Here is a 24575-nt window from a genome sequence, read left to right as displayed (position 1 = left end):
AAGATGAGGAATGAGAAGGGATCAGAGATGAGTGTAATCATACAAATGTGACCACGCCTCTACAGAGGCTAGAAGCAGACTAAGGCGATCAGCAGCAATCCCGGAGCACAAACCCCAGCCACCCCACCATGAAGACAACCCCGAAACCCACCCCGAGGATGGCAGAGGAAGGGCCCAGCCAGAGTCCCCCACAGCCCCATACAACACTACCAGGCACCAGCCACCCAGGGTAGCCAGAGCGCAGGGTCCAGGGCCCCAAGAGCTGGTTCTTATGGGTTAAACTGTCATGGCCTCTTGTTTATGAGTTGCAATGGTGTGTTTTTAGTCATTGGTAAAAGATTGGCTACATGAACAGAAATAAAATATAGACATATTTTTCCATAAGTCTGGACTTATTTCCTCAGAACAGGGCCTATTTTCTTCCAAACATTAATGGCAAAAAAATCACAGGCGTCCTCTGGTGGAATGGTTTAGTTGCTGGCAAAAATGTGATGGTGATGATCATCAACCTCTGTCTTCAAGTCACCACAGCCTCTCAGATCCAGATATACATGTTGGAGCCAGAATCAGATCCAGAATCAGCATGATGAGCCACCACAACAAAATCATGGACATCTCTGTTTGGCAGATGTGCTGCAACATTACAGATGTGGGAAGTTTGGTAAAACGCCAGCTGAGGAAGAAAACATCTGCTGCAGAGATCTGCTGCCCTACTCTTACCTCGGGCCACGTTGTGACTGGCTGTGATGTGTAGCCTGAGTAACTCCATGTTTCTGAGTAGCTGTAGAAGCCAGTCAACAAATGTACCGGCACAAAGTGGCATTCACCCCCTCAGCTGCTTTTCCGCTGCCTAAATCACAGAGACGTTCACACGTCCAAGTCCAGTCTCACGTTCCTTTTAGTGGCATGATCTGCCGTCTGGTCTGATTAGAAAATGGTGATATCCATGAATTTAAATTCATCCGTCCCCTTTATCAACCCATAATTTTGTACAGCACTGGTCTTTAGCTTAAACTGACTGATACTCCGACCATCTCCACTGGACAGTTTATTTACTTTACTGACAACCTGAAGATGAACAAAGAGATTTATCCAGATTAGTGAAAATGCTCCTAAAATATGAAATGTTTCGATTGTCAATCAAAATCTACCTGGACCCTCAATGTTGTGAGTAGACCGATAAAAACCTATATAAAAACCTATATATTTTTTTTTTTAATGTAGAGACAATGGACCAAACGTTATACACTGGTGCATCAGAAGGTCATAATAATTAAACAAAAAAATCTTTAAATGACTTCATGTGAGATCAATACAGAAAACATGCATGTCGTTGCTTATGTCCAAAATTCCTTCATAAATCAGTACTATTGGTCACCCTTTATGTCTGTCTGTAGTTTACAAATATTTAACCAAACAAATATGATGTAAAACACAATACCAAGTTTGATGACATTATGTCCATTCCTACAAAAACCATTCAGTTTTATTCATTTCTTGAAAAATAACAGTTTTGGAACCAGGAGGTTTGTGCCTGACAGGAACGATATTAAACCATTAAAATTTAATTTAAAAACATTCACAATATTTTACTATATTTGCATTCAAAACATTCAGGTCCAATATATCTAACAATACTAAAGCAGCAGCAGCTGGAACCTGTTTTCCTAACAGACCCAGTAAAACCAGTTGTTTCCTGTGTGTCTGTTGGTTTACTGGTCCTGGGTTAACGTTATCTGGAACAGGTCTGACGGTTTACTGGTCCCGGGTTAATGTTATCTGGAACAGGTCTGATGGTTTACTGGTCCTGGGTTAACGTTATCTGGAACAGGTTTTATGGTTTACTGGTCCTGGGTTAACGTTATCTGGAACAGGTTTTATGGTTTACTGGTCCCAGGTTAATGTTATCTGGAACAGGTCTGATGGTTTACTGGTCCTGGGTTAACGTTATCTGGAACAGGTCTGATGGTTTACTGGTCCTGGGTTAACGTTATCTGGAACAGGTCTGATGGTTTACTGGTCCCGGGTTAACGTTATCTGGAACAGGTCTGACGGTTTACTGGTCCCGGGTTAATGTTATCTGGAACAGGTCTGATGGTTTACTGGTCCTGGGTTAACGTTATCTGGAACAGGTTTTATGGTTTACTGGTCCCAGGTTAATGTTATCTGGAACAGGTCTTATGGTTTACTGGTCCTGGGTTAATGTTATCTGGAACAGGTCTGATGGTTTACTGGTCCCAGGTTAACGTTATATGGAACAGGTTTTATGGTTTACTGGTCCCAGGTTAACGTTGCCATGCAAGGCGTTAACCACGACCCAACAGGAGCAATTAGGGGTTCAGTGTCTTGCTCAGGGACACCTTGACATGAGCTCTCCGATTAGGGATTGAACTGGCAACCCTTGGGCTGCAGGATGACCACTGTACACACTGAGCCATGAAGAGCCAGAAGATTTTGCTCGAATTGAAAGAAATCCTGCTGTTGACTCTTGAAAAAAAAAGGAAATGACAATCCTGGGTTCATCCTATTTTACCAACAAGGAAATATGGTGAATATCATCATTTGATGGCGGACCTCAAGGTTGAGCCTGGTAAATCCAGGACCTACGTTCGGACAAATTCACCCTCAATAATCTTTGCGTGAAGTATTGTAAGGTATGTAAATGTCAGACACAGTAAAATGATCTGTTCCTCCATGTTGGAAGTTGGTTGGTTGTATGTTGTCTTTATGAAGAGCACAACATTTTACATGCACACATGTCACCTGTCGCTTACAGCTCCAACATGTTTTTTGCTCAGATTATACTACAGTTCTGACTAAGTAGGATTTTTCTTGCTAAATGTTTCGGGCAGTAATTCTCACGAGACAGACACATTCAGTTAGCACCAGATAAACAGTGAGGGTGGGCTCAATTAAACCTGCATGGGCTATCAACCACCTCTGACCTTCCAGTAAACGGATTACGGCTTTGCATAACACTACAGAAGAAGAAACAAGTATTTACACCCTCTTCCTGTGACACCACAACCCTGAGTGTCAGATGAGGATCAGTGTGGGTGATCTGACGCTTCCAGCATGAAATGCTCCTGCAGCTTACAAGATTAAGATTTTCCAAAGAAAGAAAATTGATTATTTTAAACGCATCGACAGCAAAACAGATTTTACAAAGTGCACTGCAGCCATTTGCAAATGTAACCAGATACGTAAGCTTCAAGAAGATAAACTATCTGTTGGTTTGACTACAGCAATGAGATCACAGTGAGGGGGGAGAAGCTATAAAAACTACATATAATATTACATAAAGGAAGCAATGAGATGAGACAGTGAAAACATCAGAGCTAATTAAGCATTTCAGTCAACTCATGAAAAATGGTAGCACCAGTTAGTTCAGCTACTGAAGTAAAACTACATTTGTTTACATTCAGGAGTAACAGAACAAGTCAAGAGACTCTGTATCATCATATGTGCATGTAAGATGGTCAATAATCTTTGCACACAGTTACTGGCAGCAGGGAAGAACATATGAAGGAAGCTGTTACTGTAAAGGAAACCAGCATCAAGCAAAACCAGTTACATTAAAACATCAGGGAACTGCAGAGCTGGCTGCATTTTAACAGCCTGGATGTCTCTGGACATGGCCTTTAACACTGATATGTACTTTTAGTTAACCCCAACTGTAAAAAACGATCATTAAACAAGACAAAGAAAACACACGTTCCTCATTCAAATGCTAAAGCAGTTTACAGACAAGACAAAAAGCTGAAAGTCACCTGAAAAGTTGTGTTTTTTAAGATTATTTCCTTTCACAATTAATCTTGGTATTTAACGCCACGATTAATCATTTATAAAGACCCCTCAATATCATGACTTTCCATAAAGGATCATTACTGAACCATAACCTCAGATCAGGAGGGAGTTATTCCCTCCAAACGAACGGATTAAATCATCTTTGCTGGATGAGCAAGGCGTCATTGTGGAAAATGACTCCCCAGCCTGAAAAGCAGGTTTTTGCAATTTGTTTCACCACCTGCAGGATAACCAGCAGCTTTGTATCACAGAGTTAAGGTAAATGTTCAGTAACTGGGTAAAATGATGGTAGTGTTTATCTAATGCAGCACTGATATTACAATTTTTTCATGTCATTTTGCAGTTTTATAATAGGTTATGACTCTAGTTGGTGTTATAGCAAGGGGTTTCTATATTTCCACTGTTCCAGTACAGAGTCTTTCGTCCGTCTTCTGTGTACTATATTTAGTTAATGTGGTTTGTTTTGGGGGCCTTGCAAATGCGTAGCCTGACACAACAAATGCAGTAGTACCACCGAAAACTGTGGAAGCAGTGTTGAGCAGTGTAGCTAACAGACGATCTGTGAAAGGAACCAAGAGGAAGAAGAAGCCACAACGTATTTACTGTCTGGAAAGACCACCACTGTCTGCTGTCTCTTTCTGGTAATTAACATTATCATGACGATTTCCTTCGTCACCATGTTTGTTATTGTCTGAAACTAATGTTAGAACTCAGAGATGAACTCTGCACTGCTCTCTAGTAGATGTATTAACTAACAACCACGCCAGCGTAAGGGACGCATGAAAGCATGAAGGCAGTAACACTGGAACAGGCGTACCTATTTACGTATGTAACAGGAGCATAAATGCACCTTTGATTTTGTGTCAACAGCAGCTGTTCTGCTAAAGGACAGCTGGAAGTCAACGTTAGCTAATGTTCTTCCAGGTTTTCTAAAGAAATGTTTAAAACCATTTTATTGTGTAGTTTCCAGAAAGAAGCCTCCCAAGTCCAGGTAGAGGTTCTGTAGCCTTTTCTCTGAGAGAAATCAAGAGTTAATACGTAGGATTTATTCAGTCTTCAAACAGCAGAGGGGATTTAGCTGAAATTAGACTTTTTGGTTAGTTTACTCTGTTTCTTTTGACATCAAAAGATATAAATAAATAAAACTTAAAGTTCTCACCTCAGAGCTTCAGTATTCCCGTTTTTGTGAACACAGGTCACTTCTCTGGTCTGATAACCAACTTGCAGATCCCAGAACTTTCCTCTTGGCTGTTTCTGACGGTTCTTGTTCCTCTTCTTCTTGAGAAGCTCTCTGGTCTCAGGATCTTTCCCTCTTCCTCTCTGTCTTACCCTCTCTTTGACTCCTCCTTTGGTTTTCTCTTTTTTCCCCTTGTTTTTAACCTTTTTCTGTCGTTTGGGCTGATCTGCTTGTCGGGATAGTCTGTCTTCTTTCCTGGCAGCTCTGTCCAGTTTTCTCTTGGCTTTGGATGGTTTGGTACTGTCTCTGGATAACTTATCACCTTTCTTTAATGTTTTATCTCCTTCTTCGGACTGTTTTTCATTATCTCTGGTCTGTTTGTTTTCCTCTCTGGACAGGACGTTACGCTCTTTAGGTAGTTTGGAACTTTTCCTGGATTTTTTGGTACTCTCTCCGAGGGGGTTGTCAGCTTGTCTTGCTTGTCGTGATGGTGGGACCGAGCAGGGCCCCCAGGGTCCCACTCTGAGGCTGTAAAGGCTTTCTTCTCCCTCACAGATTCCTGGCTGGCATGTCTGAAATTCAGTCAGATTTGGGCAAGGTGCCCCACCAAACAGTGGTGGTGCAAGAACTAAGCGGATTCGGTTTTTTAAGCCTATGCCACAGGTTTTAGAACATGAAGTCCATGAGCTGAACTCAGACACCACGCAGTCCTGAGGACACGGGATGAGACAGGCCTGCTCTAGTCGTGGTTTAGGCTCAAAGTATTCACAGATTGCATCTTCTGCAGGCTCACCATCAGCCTTCTGAACACAGCCCACCTCACGGGTCTGGATACCCTCTTCTCCTCGTGAGCACACGGTGGAGGGCTGCAACCCAGAGCTGCGCATCTGCACTGGGACACACTGGTTCCAGGCACCCAGCTGCCAGCCATACAGGTCTTTGTGCCAGTCACACACTCTGAAACAGCTCTGCTGGTTATCTGGCTGTTCTGCCTGTTCGCAGTTGGTATGCAGGGTCGTCCAGCCCTCAGAATGGGAACACCAGACCGCTCGGGTCTGACTGCCTCCAGGACCACATTCACTCCCCATACAACGGCCCCACGGACCTGGAAAGAGCATAATAAGGCCAGTTAGGAAATGTCAACATGAAGATAGATATCCTTTATTAAGAGTGTAGAAAATATCACACACTAAGAGGGAACATTGGGCCTTAACGTTGGACGTATTTTTTTATGAATCTTCTTAAATTTGTTCTTAAGTTGTACTTGAGAAGGTTTTTACGAAAACCCTCCAGTAGATTCATGAATATGTGGAATTGTTCTATCTTTCCTCCATGATTGGTGAAGTTGAAAGGACAGACCAGCCAGCCCTAGTTGCATAGTAAACACCCAAAAAATGCCCATAAAAGGTCATGACTTACAGGCTGTGTGCACAAAGAAAGAAGAAAAACAGATGAGGAAAAATACCAAACAAAAGGATAAATTGATGATTTAAAAAAAAAGATAATATAAGATGTGCATATGCAGAGACCACAGCTCCTCGGAGCAGCCAGCCCAGGTTTGTGTCCTGGCGTGGGACTCAGGACACACATTTTCATTATTTAAGACCACATTCCGCAGGAGAATCTGGGGGTTACAGGTGACTTGGACATTTATGGAACGATGTTCTTGTGGTTGAGGGAATGAATCTGGTGTGTGTGCAGTCTTTTGTACAGATGGTGTTAGAAATACCAGCAGTAGAATTAGATCCGTCTTTACTGCAACTTGTTCTTGAGTGAATGAAATGGATAAAAAATTTTGCTTGAGAGAAATTATTACGTTTGGATCTGCAATATTGGTTTTATCTTAAATAGTAACAATTTTTGTACTTCACCAAAAGTTATTTAAATATCTTACAAAAACATTATTGTAGTTTTATTGTATTTTAATGAACAGAACAGCAGAAAACACAAATGCTGATTTTGTTCGAACGTGATGGCTTTGAGATGTTCCTCTGAGTACTCCAGGGTGTAGGGGCTGTTCTTGGCTAAGAGGGTTTTAGTGAATGCCACAATTTTTGTAAAATGTTTGTAAGTAGGATTTAAGAACAAATTAGTTTGTAAGAACGGTTGGTGAATGAGGCCCATTGTTCCCAGATATAACTACTGTACTTTAACCATTAAAACTCCATTAAAACGCTATTCCTTTTACTATTTTCGTTGCTGTTGTTTGCTGTTTTGTTATATATATATAAATGCATGTGGAACTTCAACCTTTTAATCCCAGTCAGCATGCAGACATCATGTTTCCAGGAAAGCCTCAGCTGTCAGATTATGAAGCTAAAATTGTGTAAAATTATCGTATCAATAGATAAAGCAGTAAGGAAACAAGAAAGCAGAATTTATTACTAACAGAACTTTGTAGAAATAACACACAGATCAACAGTGACCAAACCTTTTCTCATCTGCATCATTGTCTCAAGTCTTGGCTTTCAGGAGAAAGAATATTGGCATTGAAACAAAGACACAGCAGAAACTATTTCCATGTTTCCACTTTTTCCTCAGTTTTTTTATGCTACTAAATAATGCTGTTATCATGGATCATTGTGGATTTACCATATAGTCTCTGAATAAAACTACATTTAGATTGTAAACCTCCTGGACGGTTTATCCCACACTTCCATTACACACTACCCATACATACTACTGTTACATACTACCGTTACACACTACCCATACATACTCACCATACATACTACCGTTACACACTACCCATACATACTCACCATACATACTACCGTTACACACTACCCATACATACTCACCATACATACTACCGTTACACACTACCGCTACACACTACCCATACATACTACCGTTACACACTACCGTTACACGCTACCCATACATACTCACATACATACTACCGTTACACACTACCGCTACACACTACCCATACATACTACCGTTACACACTACCGTTACATGCTACCGTTACATACTACCGTTACACACTACCTTTACACGGTACCGTTACATACTACTGTTAAACACTACCGTTACACACTACCTTTACATGCTACCGTTACACACTACCGTTACATACTACCGTTACACACTACCTTTACACACTACCGTTACATACTACCATTAAACACTACCGTTACACACTACCATTACACACTACCCATACATACTACCGTTACATGCTACCGTTACACACTACCCATACATACTATCGTTACATACTATCGTTAAACACTACCGTTACACACTACCATTACACACTACCCATACATACTACCGTTACACACTACCGCTACACACTACCCATACATGCTACCGTTACACACTATCGTTACACGCTACCCATACATACTCACCATACATACTACCGTTACACACTACCGCTACACACTACCCATACATACTACCGTTACACACTACCGTTACATGCTACCGTTACATACTACCGTTACACACTACCTTTACACGGTACCGTTACATACTACTGTTAAACACTACCGTTACACACTACCTTTACATGCTACCGTTACACACTACCGTTACATACTACCGTTACACACTACCTTTACACACTACCGTTACATACTACCATTAAACACTACCGTTACACACTACCATTACACACTACCCATACATACTACCGTTACATGCTACCGTTACACACTACCCATACATACTATCGTTACATACTATCGTTAAACACTACCGTTACACACTACCATTACACACTACCCATACATACTACCGTTACATGCTACTGTTACACACTACCGTTACACACTACCCATACATACTATCGTTACATGCTACCGTTACACACTACCCATACATACTATCGTTACATGCTACCGTTACATACTACGGTTACACACTACCTTTACACGCTACCGTTACATACTACCGTTAAACACTACTGTTACACACTACCCATACATACTACCGTTACATGCTACTGTTACACACTACCCATACATACTACCGTTACACACTACCGCTACACACTACCGTTACACACTACCTTTACACACTACCGTTACATACTACTGTTAAACACTACCATTACACACTACCTTTACATGCTACCGTTACACACTACTGTTACATACTACCGTTACACACTACCTTTACACGCTACCGTTACATACTACCGTTACACACTACCACTACACACTACCGTTACACACTACCGTTACATACTACCGTTACACACTACCTTTACACGCTACCGTTACATACTACCATTAAACACTACTGTTACACACTACTGTTACACACTACCCATACATACTACCTTTACACACTACCGTTACACACTACCGCTACACACTACCGTTACATGCTACCGTTACACACTACCTTTAGACGGTACCATTACATACTACTGTTAAACACTACCATTACACACTACCTTTACATGCTACCGTTACACACTACCGTTACATACTACCGTTACACAATACCTTTACACACTACCGTTACATACTACTGTTAAACACTACCATTACACACTACCTTTACATGCTACCATTACACACTACCGTTACATACTACCGTTACACACTACCTTTACACGCTACCGTTACATACTACCGTTAAACACTACCGTTACACACTACCCATACATACTACCGTTACATGCTACTGTTACACACTACCGTTACACACTACCCATACATACTATCGTTACATGCTACCGTTACACACTACCCATACATACTATCGTTACATGCTACTGTTACACACTACCGTTACATACTACCGTTACACACTACCTTTCCACGCTACCGTTACATACTACCGTTAAACACTACTGTTACACACTACCGTTACACACTACCCATACATACTATCGTTACATGCTACCGTTCCTGAGAAAATGTTTTAAGAGTTAAACGACCAGGAGAGGAAGACGCAGTACTCTGTAGATTTATACATTTTATAAAAAGTTTGAAATTTGTTGGTTTTTGTTTTTTGTTTGTTCTTTTTGCTGTTTTAAAAGATTCTGCCGAATGATGAAAAAAAAGTGTGTTTGTTTGAATAAAAAATGTTGGAAAAACAGAATTTGAATTTTCATTCATTACAATTATTATTATAATTCACAATATTTTAAATAAACTCTATGTGGTTTGGGATGAAAATACGTTGAAAAAAACCAAAACACCCAAAACCACTTTTGTTGCAACTTTTCACAAAATCAGGAATAGGTCAAAACACACACAACACACACACACAAATAAATAAATAAATAAATAAAATAACACTAAAATCCTGAGCTGTCACATCATTCAAGTGACAAATGAGGATTGTCAGAACAAAACAAAATCCCACTCAGTGTTCTGCTGCAGCTGAACTACAAGAAGCAAACCCTCATGTCCACAGACGAGAAAGAAATCAACAAAGCTGCAGGAACCAGCAAATTCTGACTGAAGAGAAATAAAAATCTGGTTTATTAGTACATTTCACATTTAGCCTGACCTCACAGCCTTCGATGAGAAGGTTGCAGATGGGTCATTTGGTTAGCAGCAAGATGGAGTAGTCACACATCTCCATGCTCCCAAAATGCTCAGCCCAAAGCTGCTCAGCCTAAAGCTCCCCAGTCAGAAACTCGAGCAAACTTGATACTCTCTCATGAAGAAAATAAATGGAGTTTAAACAACTAGCAGAGTTACTATGCTAGCAGCAGTGACACTGCAACCCTCAGCAGACAATCAACAGAATTCAGTGCAACAGGAACTCGAGGGGAAGGTTGACAATATCTAGACTGATTTTTTTTTATTTTTTATTTTTTTTGTTTTATTTTACAAACGGAAAGAAATCCACATCATTTATATGTACAAAAACGATTTGGCATACAGGCAGTTAGACAAAGAGTACTAAAAAATACAAGCATAATTTTTAAACAAAGGAGGAGCATTGTACCATCCCCCCACCACCCCCACCCCCCCACCCCAAATGTCCTGAAATTAGCTTTTTTGTAAGCTTAAGCAGAAGTTTTATCCTTTTCATTTTAAAAATAATGGATCATACGTTTATTTGAAGCTGCTAAATTTATTGCCTTTCTAGCAGAAATGCTCAAGATTTCCTTTCCTTCAGCCATTTTCTACTACTTATCAGGGGGTGGGTTGCAGGGGCAGCTTCCTGGTGTACTGTCTGATGGAGATCATCTCCTTCTGTAGATCCAGTTTCTCCAACAGCCTGAAGATCCAGTATGAAGGGATTTCTGGTGTAACTAACAAGGCTTTTCCAGCCAAATGTCCTTAGTCAGACAGAACACATCTTCCACTGAAATGTGCAAAGTTCTGGCCAAAGTTCTTCTTTCTATGGGGATCTTTGTTTCATTTTCCTCTTTTTTGTCTGACATATGTAATATTTCTTTATTTAATTTCGTGTTGTCTCATAAAATCTTGAGATTATTTTGAGCCCAGCATCTGCATTATGTGACCTGATCAATACTTTAAACAAACTACTTTGAAATATTTTATCACTTGTTGACTTAAAATTATTAATATGTTGAAGGAACCTATAAAAAAGCTGTTTTTCCATCTTTTTAATGTCTCAAAATCACATCCACCATCACAAACAGCCAAGACAGGAAAGCCAAGTAGAAAAAGCTGCAGCTGAAGCTAATAATAGAATGTAAACTAAGCTTATTAACAGGAATGAAGAAGTCACTCAAAGTTTACAGCAGTCACACACTAAAATAAATCCCCCAGTTGGACCAAGCTCACCATATGCTAGATGCTAAATCAGTCTTTGGAGAGAAACTTGCCTCATTCCTGTTTACCATTACTCAGTCATTGTTCCCAAGGATGTGACGAAATAGCTGATTACTTCCCGTAAGAAGGCCCAAAACTAAGTCTCATCTGCAGATCGTTCTCTCTAGTCTGGCTTCAGGAGAGAAAATATTGCCATTGAAACAAACACACAACAGAAACTATATATTTACATGTTTTTCTCATTTCCAGTTTTTATGCTATTATTTACCTGCTGTCCTCAGAAAACCAACTCCAGCTTTCTGCTCACTTGTTGATTTTTGCTTCTCCAACTTGGAGATTACCATCACTGAAGCTCTCTGATGGTTTTTCTTGGGTCAAAGAGAGGTCTTTCTAGCCCTGCGCAGCAAACGGAGCAGTACCACTCAAAAGTATGTGGGCCAGTGTTGAGCACTTAAGTTGCCCTAAAACCAGCGAAATGTAAGAAGATGAAGTTGCAATGTATTTAATGGCCAAACAGACCGCCACCGTCTACTGAGCTGCCTCTTTTCTTGTCTCATGGTCTTTTTTGTCTCTTTCTGAGTGCACATTGTCATGATTTCCTCCACTGTTGCCATGTTTGCTATTGCTTGAAAAGCCTCGTTTCCACCAACGGGCGCGGGTCAGGATGGGAGGTTTAGGAGGTTAGGGTGCAGATGTGGTCTGTAAACTTTAATCTTGTTGGGTTTCCACAGCCAACTGTAACTTTACCTGAGAGGCCGGATAGCAATAGATGCCTCAGCTATGTAATAGCATGACGCCATCGCAGCACAACGCAATCTGCTTTGTTTTCATGCCAGGTCACACGGGAAGTGACCTTTTTTCATCCAATCAATTGATTGCAATGTGTAAAGCTCCACCCTTTTGGGTTGAGTTGGTTAGATTGGTATCCCCAACAGAAGAGTTCTAAAAACGTAAGACGGGTCAGGTCGGGTATTAGAAAACCCTTTCCAATTTTCACATGTGGAAACACAAAAATATGCATCCCAGCCTGCCCTGCCTTGCCCCAACTCTTTGGTGGAAACGGGGTTGAACTGACATCACAACTCAGAAATGAACTCTGCCCTCTGGTGGATGTCTTCCCTAACAACCATTTTAAAGTAAGGATTGAGCATGTGGGCAGCTGTTTGGCAACGCTTGTGCAGGCCTAACGAAATTATTCTTGTTTTTCTCTTGAAACATCACTTCCTTCCTCAGTGTGGAGACATTAATCCTGCTGTTATTACCTCTGTGAAATTCCTGAAACCTTAAAACCAAAATTTTTAACCAAAATTAGATTCTATACATTAACATTAAATATTTTAACTGCAGCTATATAAAGAGAAAACAACTGTTTAAAAGAAGTTTGTCTTCAGAAAAAATCTGTGTAATCCAAAAGTTTCTGAGTATAGATGTAATTTTTCTACGAAAATCTACAAAAAACTTCTCTCCTTTTGATATATCATTTCATTTTGCGTGAAACAACGTGCTTCATCAGGCCGTGATATCCAGCTCTCTCTGGACCAATTAGCAGCCGAGTGTGAAGCGGCTGGGATGAAGATCAGCACCTCCAAATCCAAGACCAAGGTCCTCAGCCGGAAAAGCAAATCAGTTAAGTTGTTTTTCCCCTTTCTTGTTTATACTTTTCCTCCATGATTCCCTCTACCCCAAACAAACAAACCCATTCATTTCTCCCCCTGGGTACAGAAATCACACAACTCTGCCACTTATGTTCAGGCAGCCAGTTTAAACCATTTCACACACTAGTACAGAGGTACAGGGTGGGAAGGACCGAGACCCCTCCACATAACAAGGCATTAGAATCATCTCCATTAACTGTAGGAATTATTAGAATCAATAATTATAAAAACTAATCTCTAAATTATACCTACTCATCTCCAGCACAAAGCCTACAAAAACACTCCCATCAACCAGCTGGGAAAAGACTTGGATCTTTCTCCCAACCCCGATCTCTGGGAACAAACATCTTCTCCATGACCACCAGCGCCAGCTTGCAGCTTATACGACATGAAGTTATTCACAGAGCTCACCACTCAAAGTAAAACGTTTAAAATGGGACGGGGTAATTCACATATCTGCACACAATGCACCTCAGGTAGCACAGACACCGTATCCATGCCAACCAGTTCACTCACTCTGGATCACCATTACTGAGACGCTCTGCACTATCCTGAGTCCCAACATCAGCCTCACTCTGTCTCCGTGGTGATTTCTCTAGAATACTCTCCCACCCACATTTAAAAGCCGGTTACTTGAATCTCTAACTCTCTGTGCAGTATTAACCAGGGTGTCTTTTAAATGAAGAAAATGAAAGATAAAAATGTTCTCTAGTCTCCTCCGTGATCTGAAACCATTTTAAGGATGTGTGAACAGAAATCAGGGATGAGCGCCCAGGTCTATACAGCTGGAGGGATGGTCACAGAGCTGGACTGGAATGCTCAGGAGTTCATCTGAAGAGGAATCTGAGGAAGAAAACAACCAGCCCTGAGGAAGAAGAAGATGGAAAGACCTCACAATGTGGAGAGAGAGCACACATGGCATGAGAGGACGGGGCAGGGTGACCCTTTCACTGCAGCTGCCCTGGAGACGAAAAGCATTAGTCAGCCGGGTCACAGAAGGATGGATGGATGGATGGATGGATGGATGGATGGATGGATGGATGGATGGATGGATGGATGGATGAATGATGGATGAAGGATGGATGGATGGATGAAGGATGGATGGATGGATGGATGGATGGATGGATGGATGGATGGATGGATGGATGGATGGATGGATGGATGGATGAAGGATGGATGGATGGATGGATGGATGGATGAAGGAAGGATGGATGGATGGATGGATGGATGGATGGATGAAGGATGGATGGATGGATGGATGGATGGATGGATGGATGAAGGAAGGATGGATGGATGGATGAAGGATGGATGGATGGATGGATGGATGGATGGATGGATGGATGGATGGATGAAGGAAGGAAGGAAAGAAGGACAGACAGACAGACAGACAGACAGACAGACAGACAGAGATAGATAGATAGATAGATAGATAGATAGATAGATAGATAGATAGATAGATAGATAGATAGATAGATAGATAGATAGATAGATAGATAGATAAAGAGACTTTGACATTGATGTAAGAAACTCAGTGGCTCAAGGTTGTAATCGCCAGCTTTACATTCAGGATTGTCTCTAATCTTCTTGTCCTGATCTGATTAGGAAACTACTCTGCAGCTTGGAAAATGTCAACAGGAGCTTCAGCACATTCAACTCTACCTGTTCATTCTACCCCATTCCTGTGGAAACAGGATCTCAGGAGATGGAATATTCTGGGTGGTCCACCAGGAAGGATTAATAACCCCATATCTGTCAGGATTAGCATGTTAAACTGAAGCTGATGAAACGATCTTCCGACGTAATAAAAGCTTTGCAAAAAGCCATTATTGGTCACATGAACAGGGATATCATGGAATAGATACCACAAAGGATTAAATTTAGCTTTTACTAAAGTGAAATGATGAAGAGTAAACTGGAAGCCGTCTGAGAGGAAGAGCAGGGGGATAAAGATCTGCAAGTGGGGAGCAAAGGGGGGCAGAGGTGGTGGAGGTGTAGGACAATAAGGGAAGGATGGGGGAGGGAAGGTTTCTTAAATGCCAGCGAGAATGAGGTGAGACAGGACCAGCAGGAGGACAAAGACTCATCTTATTGAGCAGGAACACAGAAGAGGAATAAAATCAAAGCCAAAGCTGAAAATGAATAAATATCAGAATGTTGAAGCTTTTCTTCCTCAGTTTCTGTCTGCTGCTACTGTTACTGCAGATTCTCCGTTACAGCTGTGATCCTCTGGTGTTCATGGATAATCTATCTCCCTGCTTCAGTCACCGCTTCACAACAGTTTCTGTTTGCTTATTCTTTTACTTGTCCCGTCCAGCATGGTAGCAGCAGAATGATGGTCTGGCTGCTTTGCCTTTGCATTTGATTTTTTTTTTTTTTTTTTTTTTTCTTATTGGCATTTATGTAATCTTGCTGGACCTGACCAGAAGGGACAGAAAAATGTGCTTCACTTGACTGATAAGATGTTGATCTTTGATAATCTATAGCTTAAATTAAATTAAATTAAATTAAATCATCAATCAATTAAATATCAAATGGCATTAAAAATTTAGATTAAACTAAATTTAATTGAAAAATTAAGGTGAAATTAAAATATTAAATTAAATTAAATTAAAACAAACATTAAATAAATTTTTAAAAAGTAATTAAATTAAATGAAACCATTAACCTTACATTAAATAAAAATGGAATTAAAATTAATTATATTTCAAATAAAATTAAATAAAATAAAATGTAAAAATCCAATTAATTTTATTGCAAAATATAAAATCAAATAAAAACTCTTGTTCAAATCATTGCGACCCTCATGTAGAAAACTTCCCAGTGAATAACTGAAGTCCTTAATCCAGCATAATTTGGTAGATTTAAGATTTAAGATAAAACCTGGCAACTAAAACTAACATTATACATCAATTGTTAAAGAAATATGTCTCCTTTTAATTATTAATTAATTATTAATTTAATTATTAATCTTTTTTCTTTTCAATGAATGCAAACAGAATGCAAACCTCATTGGAAGTTCATCCTGTTTATAAAATTTTAAAAAATTTGATTTTGATGAAAGCTAAAAGTCAGAAATGAAACGCGTGAACGTTTGTGTCAAATCAGCTTTTATTTTACTGGGAATGCTGACTGTTGGAATCTCCATGGTTCTAAAATCATGCATTTGAGGTTAATCTGTGCTTCTAAATGCACCCTGGGAAGGACAGTTAGTGGTTTCTTTGTCTCTGCGTTAGTCCTGAGATTGACCAGGGAATCCCTCTCCTCCTGCCAGAAGCTGGAAAGTCTCCAGCTTAACGCACAGCCAAGACACTTCATAATCCAGACGGAGGAATTACCACCCGTTTAATTTTTTTAAAAAAAGCAAAACATTGAATAATTAAATGCTAATTATAAACTATTTTCCAGTCATTTAAAGGACAGAGGTTCCATCTCCTTCTCCTCTGTCCCCTTGTGTCGGCTTCTTGTGTGAAGACCAACAAATAGCACTTTTTTTCTTCCATGTTGTCTTCCTATCCACCGCCTCCTCTTGGAGGGTCAGACCAAGGCACATTATGTACTGCTGCCATGATTTCCATCGATTAAAAGAAAGCTCATGCACCTTTATAATGTTATCAGCCCCCTACCACCATCCTCCCAGCCTAAATTTATTCAGAAGTTTATTTTACTCCATTGCAGGTGTTGGCAGGTGCAGATCGTGTGTCTGTGTCGCAGCACCGTTTGACCTTCACATGGCTTCTGTTCCCTGTTTACTCCTCTGCTGTTTCACTACTTTCCTGTTTCCTGGTCAGATGTGTAGTAACTGGGAAGTTACAGCACACATTATAGCAGTGGTGCCCAACCTGGTGCCCCTGACCCCCAACAGGGTCTCCAGCGACCACAGGGAGTTTGAGAGGTTTCAGCTGTACACAGCCTGTGTAAATGTTAAATGAAGTCCATGTCCACATGGAGACAGGTTGAGCTGTTTCTCTTTAAGTTTGTTATCATCTGTTATCACCAGCAGTTTGAATCCTGAAAACACAAACTTTTGAAACCAGGTCCTAAAGTGAAGAAACTATGGTCACCAAAATCTGCTATACAACAATATTTTAAAACATACTTAGTCAAAAGAAAAAGAGTCAAAAATAAAATAGAGGCTTCTCAAGGAAAATAGGATGGGAACCATGTTATTACAGGGTGTCGATGAACAGGTAGCACAGCTATGGGTCGTTTATGGGGAAACGTCTTTTAGAATGTTAAAAAAGCTTCTGTTTTTATTTTTACTTAATAAAACACTAACCAAAACACTAAGCGGACTACACAACAAAGGCATTGTGGGTTTAACACAGGGCATTATGGGTAAACACAACCAGCTGCTTTGTTAGCTCTGTACACCTGCACAGACATCTGCCCAGACTGTAAAAAGCAATGATCTCCTAACGTCTACGATGCCTTTTCATTTAACCTTCTTTATGTTTTAAAATCCCTCTAAATGGTGTTTTTCTATTTTTCACTCTTTTCGAGTAAACTTAGCTAAGGGGTTCTGGTGTGTAACTTAAAGTAAAATCTTAAATTTAAAGGTCCCATATTATGCAAAGTTCACTTTCCAAGGTTTTCTAACAGTCAAATGTGTCCTCTGTGTATGAGGCCCAAAAAAGAGAAAATTCTTTCACCTCTCTCACTTCACTTTTTAGTGAACGTGTGCTCAAATGGGCGAGTTTGAGATCTTTCCCTTTGTGACCTCATGAAGGGAAATAGCCACTCCCCCCGGTAGTAGATACTGCCATTGACCCGATCCCCCGGCTAGCTGAGCCTGCCCTCTAAAATCACCAAGCAGGCACCAGTAAAAGCTGGATCCTCTCCCAGAGAATGGCACCCATTGAAATAGTTGCAAAAATGTATAATATGGGACCTTTAACAAAGTTAAGATAGATATTCAGGTCTACTCGCATCTTTGAGCTGAAACACCTCAATCTTGAAGTTAAACTAAACATTTTGATTTTCATTTACAACCATAGGTTGACACAACAGGTTTTTGGTTTTGTTTTGGTTATTGTTTTTTTTTTTTTTGTTTGTTTGTTTGTTTTACAGCTAGTTGCTTTACTAAGTAAAAGTCCACGCAACTCTGTCTGTATTCCATCCATTCATTTTCTATACCCAGTTATTCCAGTGTAGGGTCATGGGAGTCTATCCCAGCAGCTACTAGATGGGAGGCAGGTACGCCTTGGATAAGTCACCTGTCCATCACAGGACCAAAACAGAGAAACAAACAATCATTAATACAGAAAGGTCAAGACTCAAACAGGAACTTCCTTGCTTTGAAGCAACAGTGCTAACCACCACACCACCATGCAGCCCAGGAGGTCTGTATTAAAGAATTCAAATATCCCTTAAAAATCTTAAGAACAATTAAACATTTCCATGGCAACATAATCTCAGGTTGTTTCAAAGCACAATCAATTATACCAGCTAACAAACTGTTGTTTAGGACCAGAGCTCTGGAGGTGTTACAGTCTCTCCTGTTCTTCCGCTCCTCCAGTCACTCCTCACTTCCCTGATCCTCCACACCAGTTCCAGATCCACTCATCAGTAATCTAGTCAACCTGCCACACCTGTCTTCCTTTGTTCCCCAGTCCTTTATATACACCAACATCACAGTCATTCCCTGTCGGACCTTAACCTACACACAGCGGACTCACTCCTACTCCATTCCATGGTTCCTGTCCCTCTGATCTACTCCTTCAGTTCTGTCATAGTAAGACCTCTTCATGCATATCCTGTTTGTTAAATAAAGGATGTTGAACCTGCCCTTGTCTCCGAGGAGTCCTGTGTAACAGGAGGGATCCTGAGCACCTTCTGAATTAGCTCAAAAGTGTACTTCAAGTCTCTTGGAAGGTCCAGGTTTATGCAGATTGAAGTAGGTGGGGAGTGGGGGGAGTGGGGGGAGGGGGCCAATAGCACCCTGGTTCCCGGGGTGTGTGGCTGGAACATCGGGGTGTGTGATGGCCTACGCTGGGTGGCTGTCTGGGGGGGCCTGGTCCTCCTAGGCATGTTGCGGGCGCTCTGCTTTTGGGGGGTGGGGGGGCCGCCTCTGGGCTCCTGGGGCCCTGGGCCCTTTGCTTGGGCTGCCCTGGGTGGCCGGTCCCTGGCGGGGCCGGCGGCTGCTGATCTTGGCCCACTGGGGCCTGTGCCCCGGGACCGTGGGGGGCTCTTGCTGGGGCTCTCCTCTGCCGCCCTTCGGGTGGGGCTGGAGTCGTCTTCATGGTGGGGTAGCTTGGGTTGGTGCTCCGGGTCTGCTGCTGAGGGCCCGGGCCTCTGGCCCTGGTCTGCCTCTGGCCTCCGTGGAGGAGAGGTCGCATTTGCATGATCTCACTCACCACTCTTCATCACTGATCACTCCTTGTTTCTCATGCTCTGCATGCTGACACAGTCACTGAGTTGTCCAGTGGGTTTTTAATATAAGAGATAATTATTCAATTTTTTTTTGTTGTATTTTTCCTGTGAGTTAGTATCTGGTCGCTGTTATGTCTTTTTGATTTGGTTATTATTTAAAAACTCTTAATGACTAGTTTTTTCTATATGCGTGTGTTTTTGCTTTTGTAAAAGTTGTAGGAAATTTTCTGGTGTGTTCATGTACAGGTGTAACAGTTTGTTGTCTGGTGATGGTGTGGATTGAAGGGTCGTTTCCTTCTGTCCGTGATGTTTTTGTCTCCTTTCTTCTTTCCCTTTTGCATCTTTTTGCTATTTTCCATCTTTTTCTGTCCCCTCCGGTCAGGTCCAGCAAGATTACATAGATTCCGTGATTCAAAGTAAATAAATAAATGAATCAGATTATCAAGAGGAGCCTTACCCATAGGCCTCCCCTTGGCAGAGCAAATTTGTTCAGCACGATACAGCAACCAGATTATCATTTTGCTGCTATGATGCTGGACAGGACAAGTTAAAAAAAAAAAAAAAAAGGAAGGTCCAGGTTTAGAGCATCCAATCCAAACCAGTTTTATTTGTAGAGCACTTTGCAACCACAATACTGTCGGCCACAGAGCTGTAAACGGCAAAATGAAACACAGCAAAAACTTGATGACCTATTAATAAAAACATTAAACATTAAGAGGTAACGATAAATGACAGCATCTCATGCAGAGTTAAAGCCAATGAGAAATAATCTTTTTAGGGAAAGACTTGCAAACAGGATTTGAATCAGCCTGCCTAACATGCAATGCCAGACCGTTCCACAGTTTTGGGGGCAGTGACTGAAAACACATGGTCTCCTCTGAGTTTCCTCTCAGTCCTCATGTAAGGCCAACCTATACTCATCACATTTGAGCTGAAAATAAACTAGGAAGATGCTTAAAGAGTATCACAGGATCCATGTTGCGCTGACTAAGCTAGTGCTACATGATCCAGTTTCATTTAAAAAGGAAGCTAGCAAGGCAGCAACTGATTTTAAAGTAGCTTCAGTATATATCCTGTAACCAGTCTGAATTTGTATAGGAAGATATTAAAATTAATAGAAAGGAAAATGTTTCTGACGGACACAGATCAGGCTGAGACAGACCTCTGCCCAAGTGTCAGCAGCCCAGCAGCTCCCAACATGCTGCTAGCCACACAAGGATCCAGTGAAATGGGCTTGTTGCTCCTTCCCCATCATTTCCTATGAAACGATGAGGCAAAAATGGCTGCCCTCTTCCAGCCAAGTGACAGGCGATATATGCGCATGTTGTGCTCGTTCACGTAGATGTGCACGCAGGAGCTTGTAATGCAACACAAGAAAGTAGAAAAATTTCCATCTTTGTTGCTGTCGCCTGGCATTACAACCAACCAGCAAGGAGTTCATTGACTGAGAGGCTGGACAGCACAGTCTGCAAACACTTCCAGTATGGATGAACAGATCATTTTATTGCGTCTGACTTTTCCATACTTTACAATACTTCACGCAAAGATTATAGAGATGTAAATGAAAAAAAAAGGCAGCCGCGTGGCACCAGGGTGAATTTGTCCGAAGGTAGGTCCTGGATTTATCTGGATCAGCCTTGAGTCTTCATCCTCCACGCCTTGTCTGGCGCTAACTGCTTTGAAAATGCCAAATTTCCCACCACTATAATAACTAATCAAATTTTCTGGAGAAAAGCGATCGGAGAGCATGAAGTGCATCATTGCTGTTCGTCGCGTCCCGTATGTTGGGTTACACCTGAGTGGCGATGCGTTTCGCCTGTCACTGTCGTTGGTCATCATCATCATCATTCTAACATGTTGTCTACACACTGAAACTCTGGTGAAAGCTGGATTATTGCTGATATGAGGTCAATATGGAGATGTTCACTTGACTTATTTTAGATTAATAAAAACTAAATTAAAATGTAGTTATACCTTATTATAATTTATTTTATTAAGAGCAGTGTTACTCTGAAATGATGTACACAGCCAGTGTTTCAGTCTGTCATCTAGTTCCATTCGTTGTTTTTAGGTTTTTATTTAGGTTCTGGTGAGATGGCTTCCTTACATCCACCTCTTCTCCTGGTCAAACTGGAACAAAAAGTGTAAATTTATTTGTTTTTTTTTACCTCTACTCTGGACATAGAACAGATTATTGTGTTCTGGTTCTGTTTGGGGATACAGATTATAAACCTGTCCTAGTATTGTCAAATTAATTTAGGATTGATTTGTTCAGGTCAGTGGAGCCAGTTGATCCAATTATGTCACAGATAATGAAAATCAGCTTGTATGGGCCTGAGACTTGGAACAGGAAATCATCCATGAACAGGATAGATAGAAAGATTCAGAGAGAGAAAGAATGATCTAATAAACACATACATACAGCCTCTGCAGATCAATTATCACACATCAAATCATACATCTGTCTTTAAATTGCTTTTCTTAATGTTTTTATAAAAATACTGAAAAATTAAAACGAATACAAAATGCAAAACATATATTTTCTATAAAATAAGTATCACAGGGATGGGGCAAAAGTGTATTTGATATCTTTAGAAAAGTTATTGCAAAAAACGAGGAGGGCATACGGGTTAAAATGTCTCATTTCACCCCTCATTCAGCAGCACTTTGTTCAGCCAGCAGCTGGTAAACGACACCGTGAAGTCCGAACGCAGCCAGTGGATGCATGACACAACAAGGAAAAGTCTCATTAGAAATGTAGTGGTTTGATTTATTCAGTGATCTTTTCAAAGATTAAGTTCTCTTGGACGAGTCTGTTTATCCAGAATGACTCTTCTTTAGTATCTCTGAGCTTCTGTTTTACCCTCATTTAGAAATTCTAAATTGTTTAATTTCCTAAGAAATTTCTGTTAATTTTTTTCATAAAAGCTTTATTTTAATGTTTTCTCAATTATTGTTTAACATTTTAATCAAACATTTAAATGAACAACTGAACACATGATCACAGCAAACAAATCAAATAAAGACAGAAGTCTGAGCATTACCATGCAGATAAAGTGACGATAGTTTCATTTCACAAATTCTCTGCTCAGCTTCTCAGTCTCTAATATTGAAACGCAGACAGATGCTGCTTATTTATTTGGCTTTCATTCATTTTTACACTTTTTCCTGACACTTTAGCAGGCAGGTTTCCTTGATGATGGATCTTTTAGCCTTCCCTAAGCAGTTGTTGCACCAGAATGATTGGTCTGGAAAACTGTGTTGGTAGCAAATGTCACCATAGCATCCACAAGAATCCTGGGATGCAGGTCTTCCCAACAGAACATGACTCTCTCTGACTGATGTAGGTTGGTTAATTTTAGTTATTAACACAAATATCAGAAAGGAACTTGATGAAAACTGCATCCTTATCTGAACTTTCTGTGGGTTGTCAACCAGAGAGGATGGTAGCAGGAGGATAAGTGTCAGCTGCAGCATAAAGATTATCAGCAGTATTATTATCCAGGGTTAAGAATGGAGCTGCACTGTTATGTGGATTAAATTCTCTTCCAAAGGCTTTTCCAATGCAGAAGGAATTTAGCCAGTGTTGGGTGCCTTGCCTCGAAGCATTAGCTCAGTGTATCAGAGCCACTGTGTCAATGAGCACAGTTCAGTCATGGAAAAGTGGATCACTGATGGTTGTATTGTTGAGGATGTCCTGGTTACACACACTGTAGATTGAATAATCTTTTTTCAGACCCACATTTAAATGTAAACATGTAGCCTGCAGTGTTTGTGCAGGTTACCGTTGACAGTTTTGAATTAGAGCTATATAAATAAAGCTCAGTCAAAATGAATGGAGACCTTGCATGTTAACTGCTTGTTTCAAAATGTCCAGAATTCATCTCAGTCAAGAAACAAATTTGTAAATTTTACCCCAATTTCACAAGTCAAATTTATTATTAAACTCAGAAGTCCTATATTGTGTATATTTTGTATTAAATAAGGATGAAACGTTTTAGGATTTGTTAGTTTGCAGGTAACAAGTCAGCAGGATGACTGTTTTTTTGTTTTGTTTTGTTTTGTTTTTTCCTTTTTTTCTTATTTGTCTTGTCCAGCATGGTGGCGACAGAATGATGGTCTGGCTGCTGTGTTGTAATGAACAAATTTGCTTTGCCAAGAGGAGCTTTATGGGTATAAGGTTCCTATTGAGAATCTCAACAGCGGAGGAAGGCCCCAGCCAGAGCCCCTCATGTCCACAACTTTGCTAAATAACAGAGTTGTCTTAGGAAAGCTGTCATGGCTGCACGGGACAGAGGACACATTGCGTTAAAATATTCTAAATTAATTATTCACCCTAGAAATAGTATGCCAGATGTCAGATAGACAAGGTTTTACAGTGCCAAGAAAGCTTAGCACATATAAATATTAACAGCATCAGGAACAAATTAAATGACTTTTTAGATATTCTGCTTAGTAATAACTTGCATGTATTATCTATTTCAGAGACACATCTCAACTCAACTTTTGAAAATAATGAGTTAAATTTTCAAAAGTTGAGTATAACATATTTAGAAGAGACAGAACAGATTTGGTTTGTTACATTCATGATCATTTACCAAATAAAATTAGGAACGATCTAATGAAATATGATATTGAAGTACTTTGGTTTCAGTTATACTTGCCATACATAAAACCTGTTTCACACCATCGGGTACAAATAGTTTCTATTTAGACATCATCTGTGAAATGTTAGATTGCAATAGTACATTAAGCTTTGAAACATACTTTATGGGTGATTTGGTTATCGCTGAATTGTTCCCAAAAACATAAGTTGTGAGCTGTTTCAACGGCCTGTGGATTGACTCA

At 40.4% G+C, this 24575-nt stretch overlaps 1 protein-coding gene across 1 annotated transcript in view; it reads right to left on the bottom strand.

The window, feature by feature from the left end:
• Positions 1-24575, bottom strand: part of thsd7aa (thrombospondin, type I, domain containing 7Aa) — a 96010-nt gene that overhangs the window by 53057 nt on the left and 18378 nt on the right. Inside the window, 1 exon segment of the mRNA XM_041966910.1 lies at positions 4967-6089. Coding sequence (XP_041822844.1) covers positions 4967-6089 — 1123 coding nt within the window.

Source organism: Melanotaenia boesemani, chromosome 17 (genome assembly GCF_017639745.1).
Source record: "Melanotaenia boesemani isolate fMelBoe1 chromosome 17, fMelBoe1.pri, whole genome shotgun sequence".
Classification (NCBI taxonomy): Eukaryota; Metazoa; Chordata; class Actinopteri; order Atheriniformes; family Melanotaeniidae; genus Melanotaenia; species Melanotaenia boesemani.
This window is presented reverse-complemented; position numbering and strand designations above follow the sequence as displayed.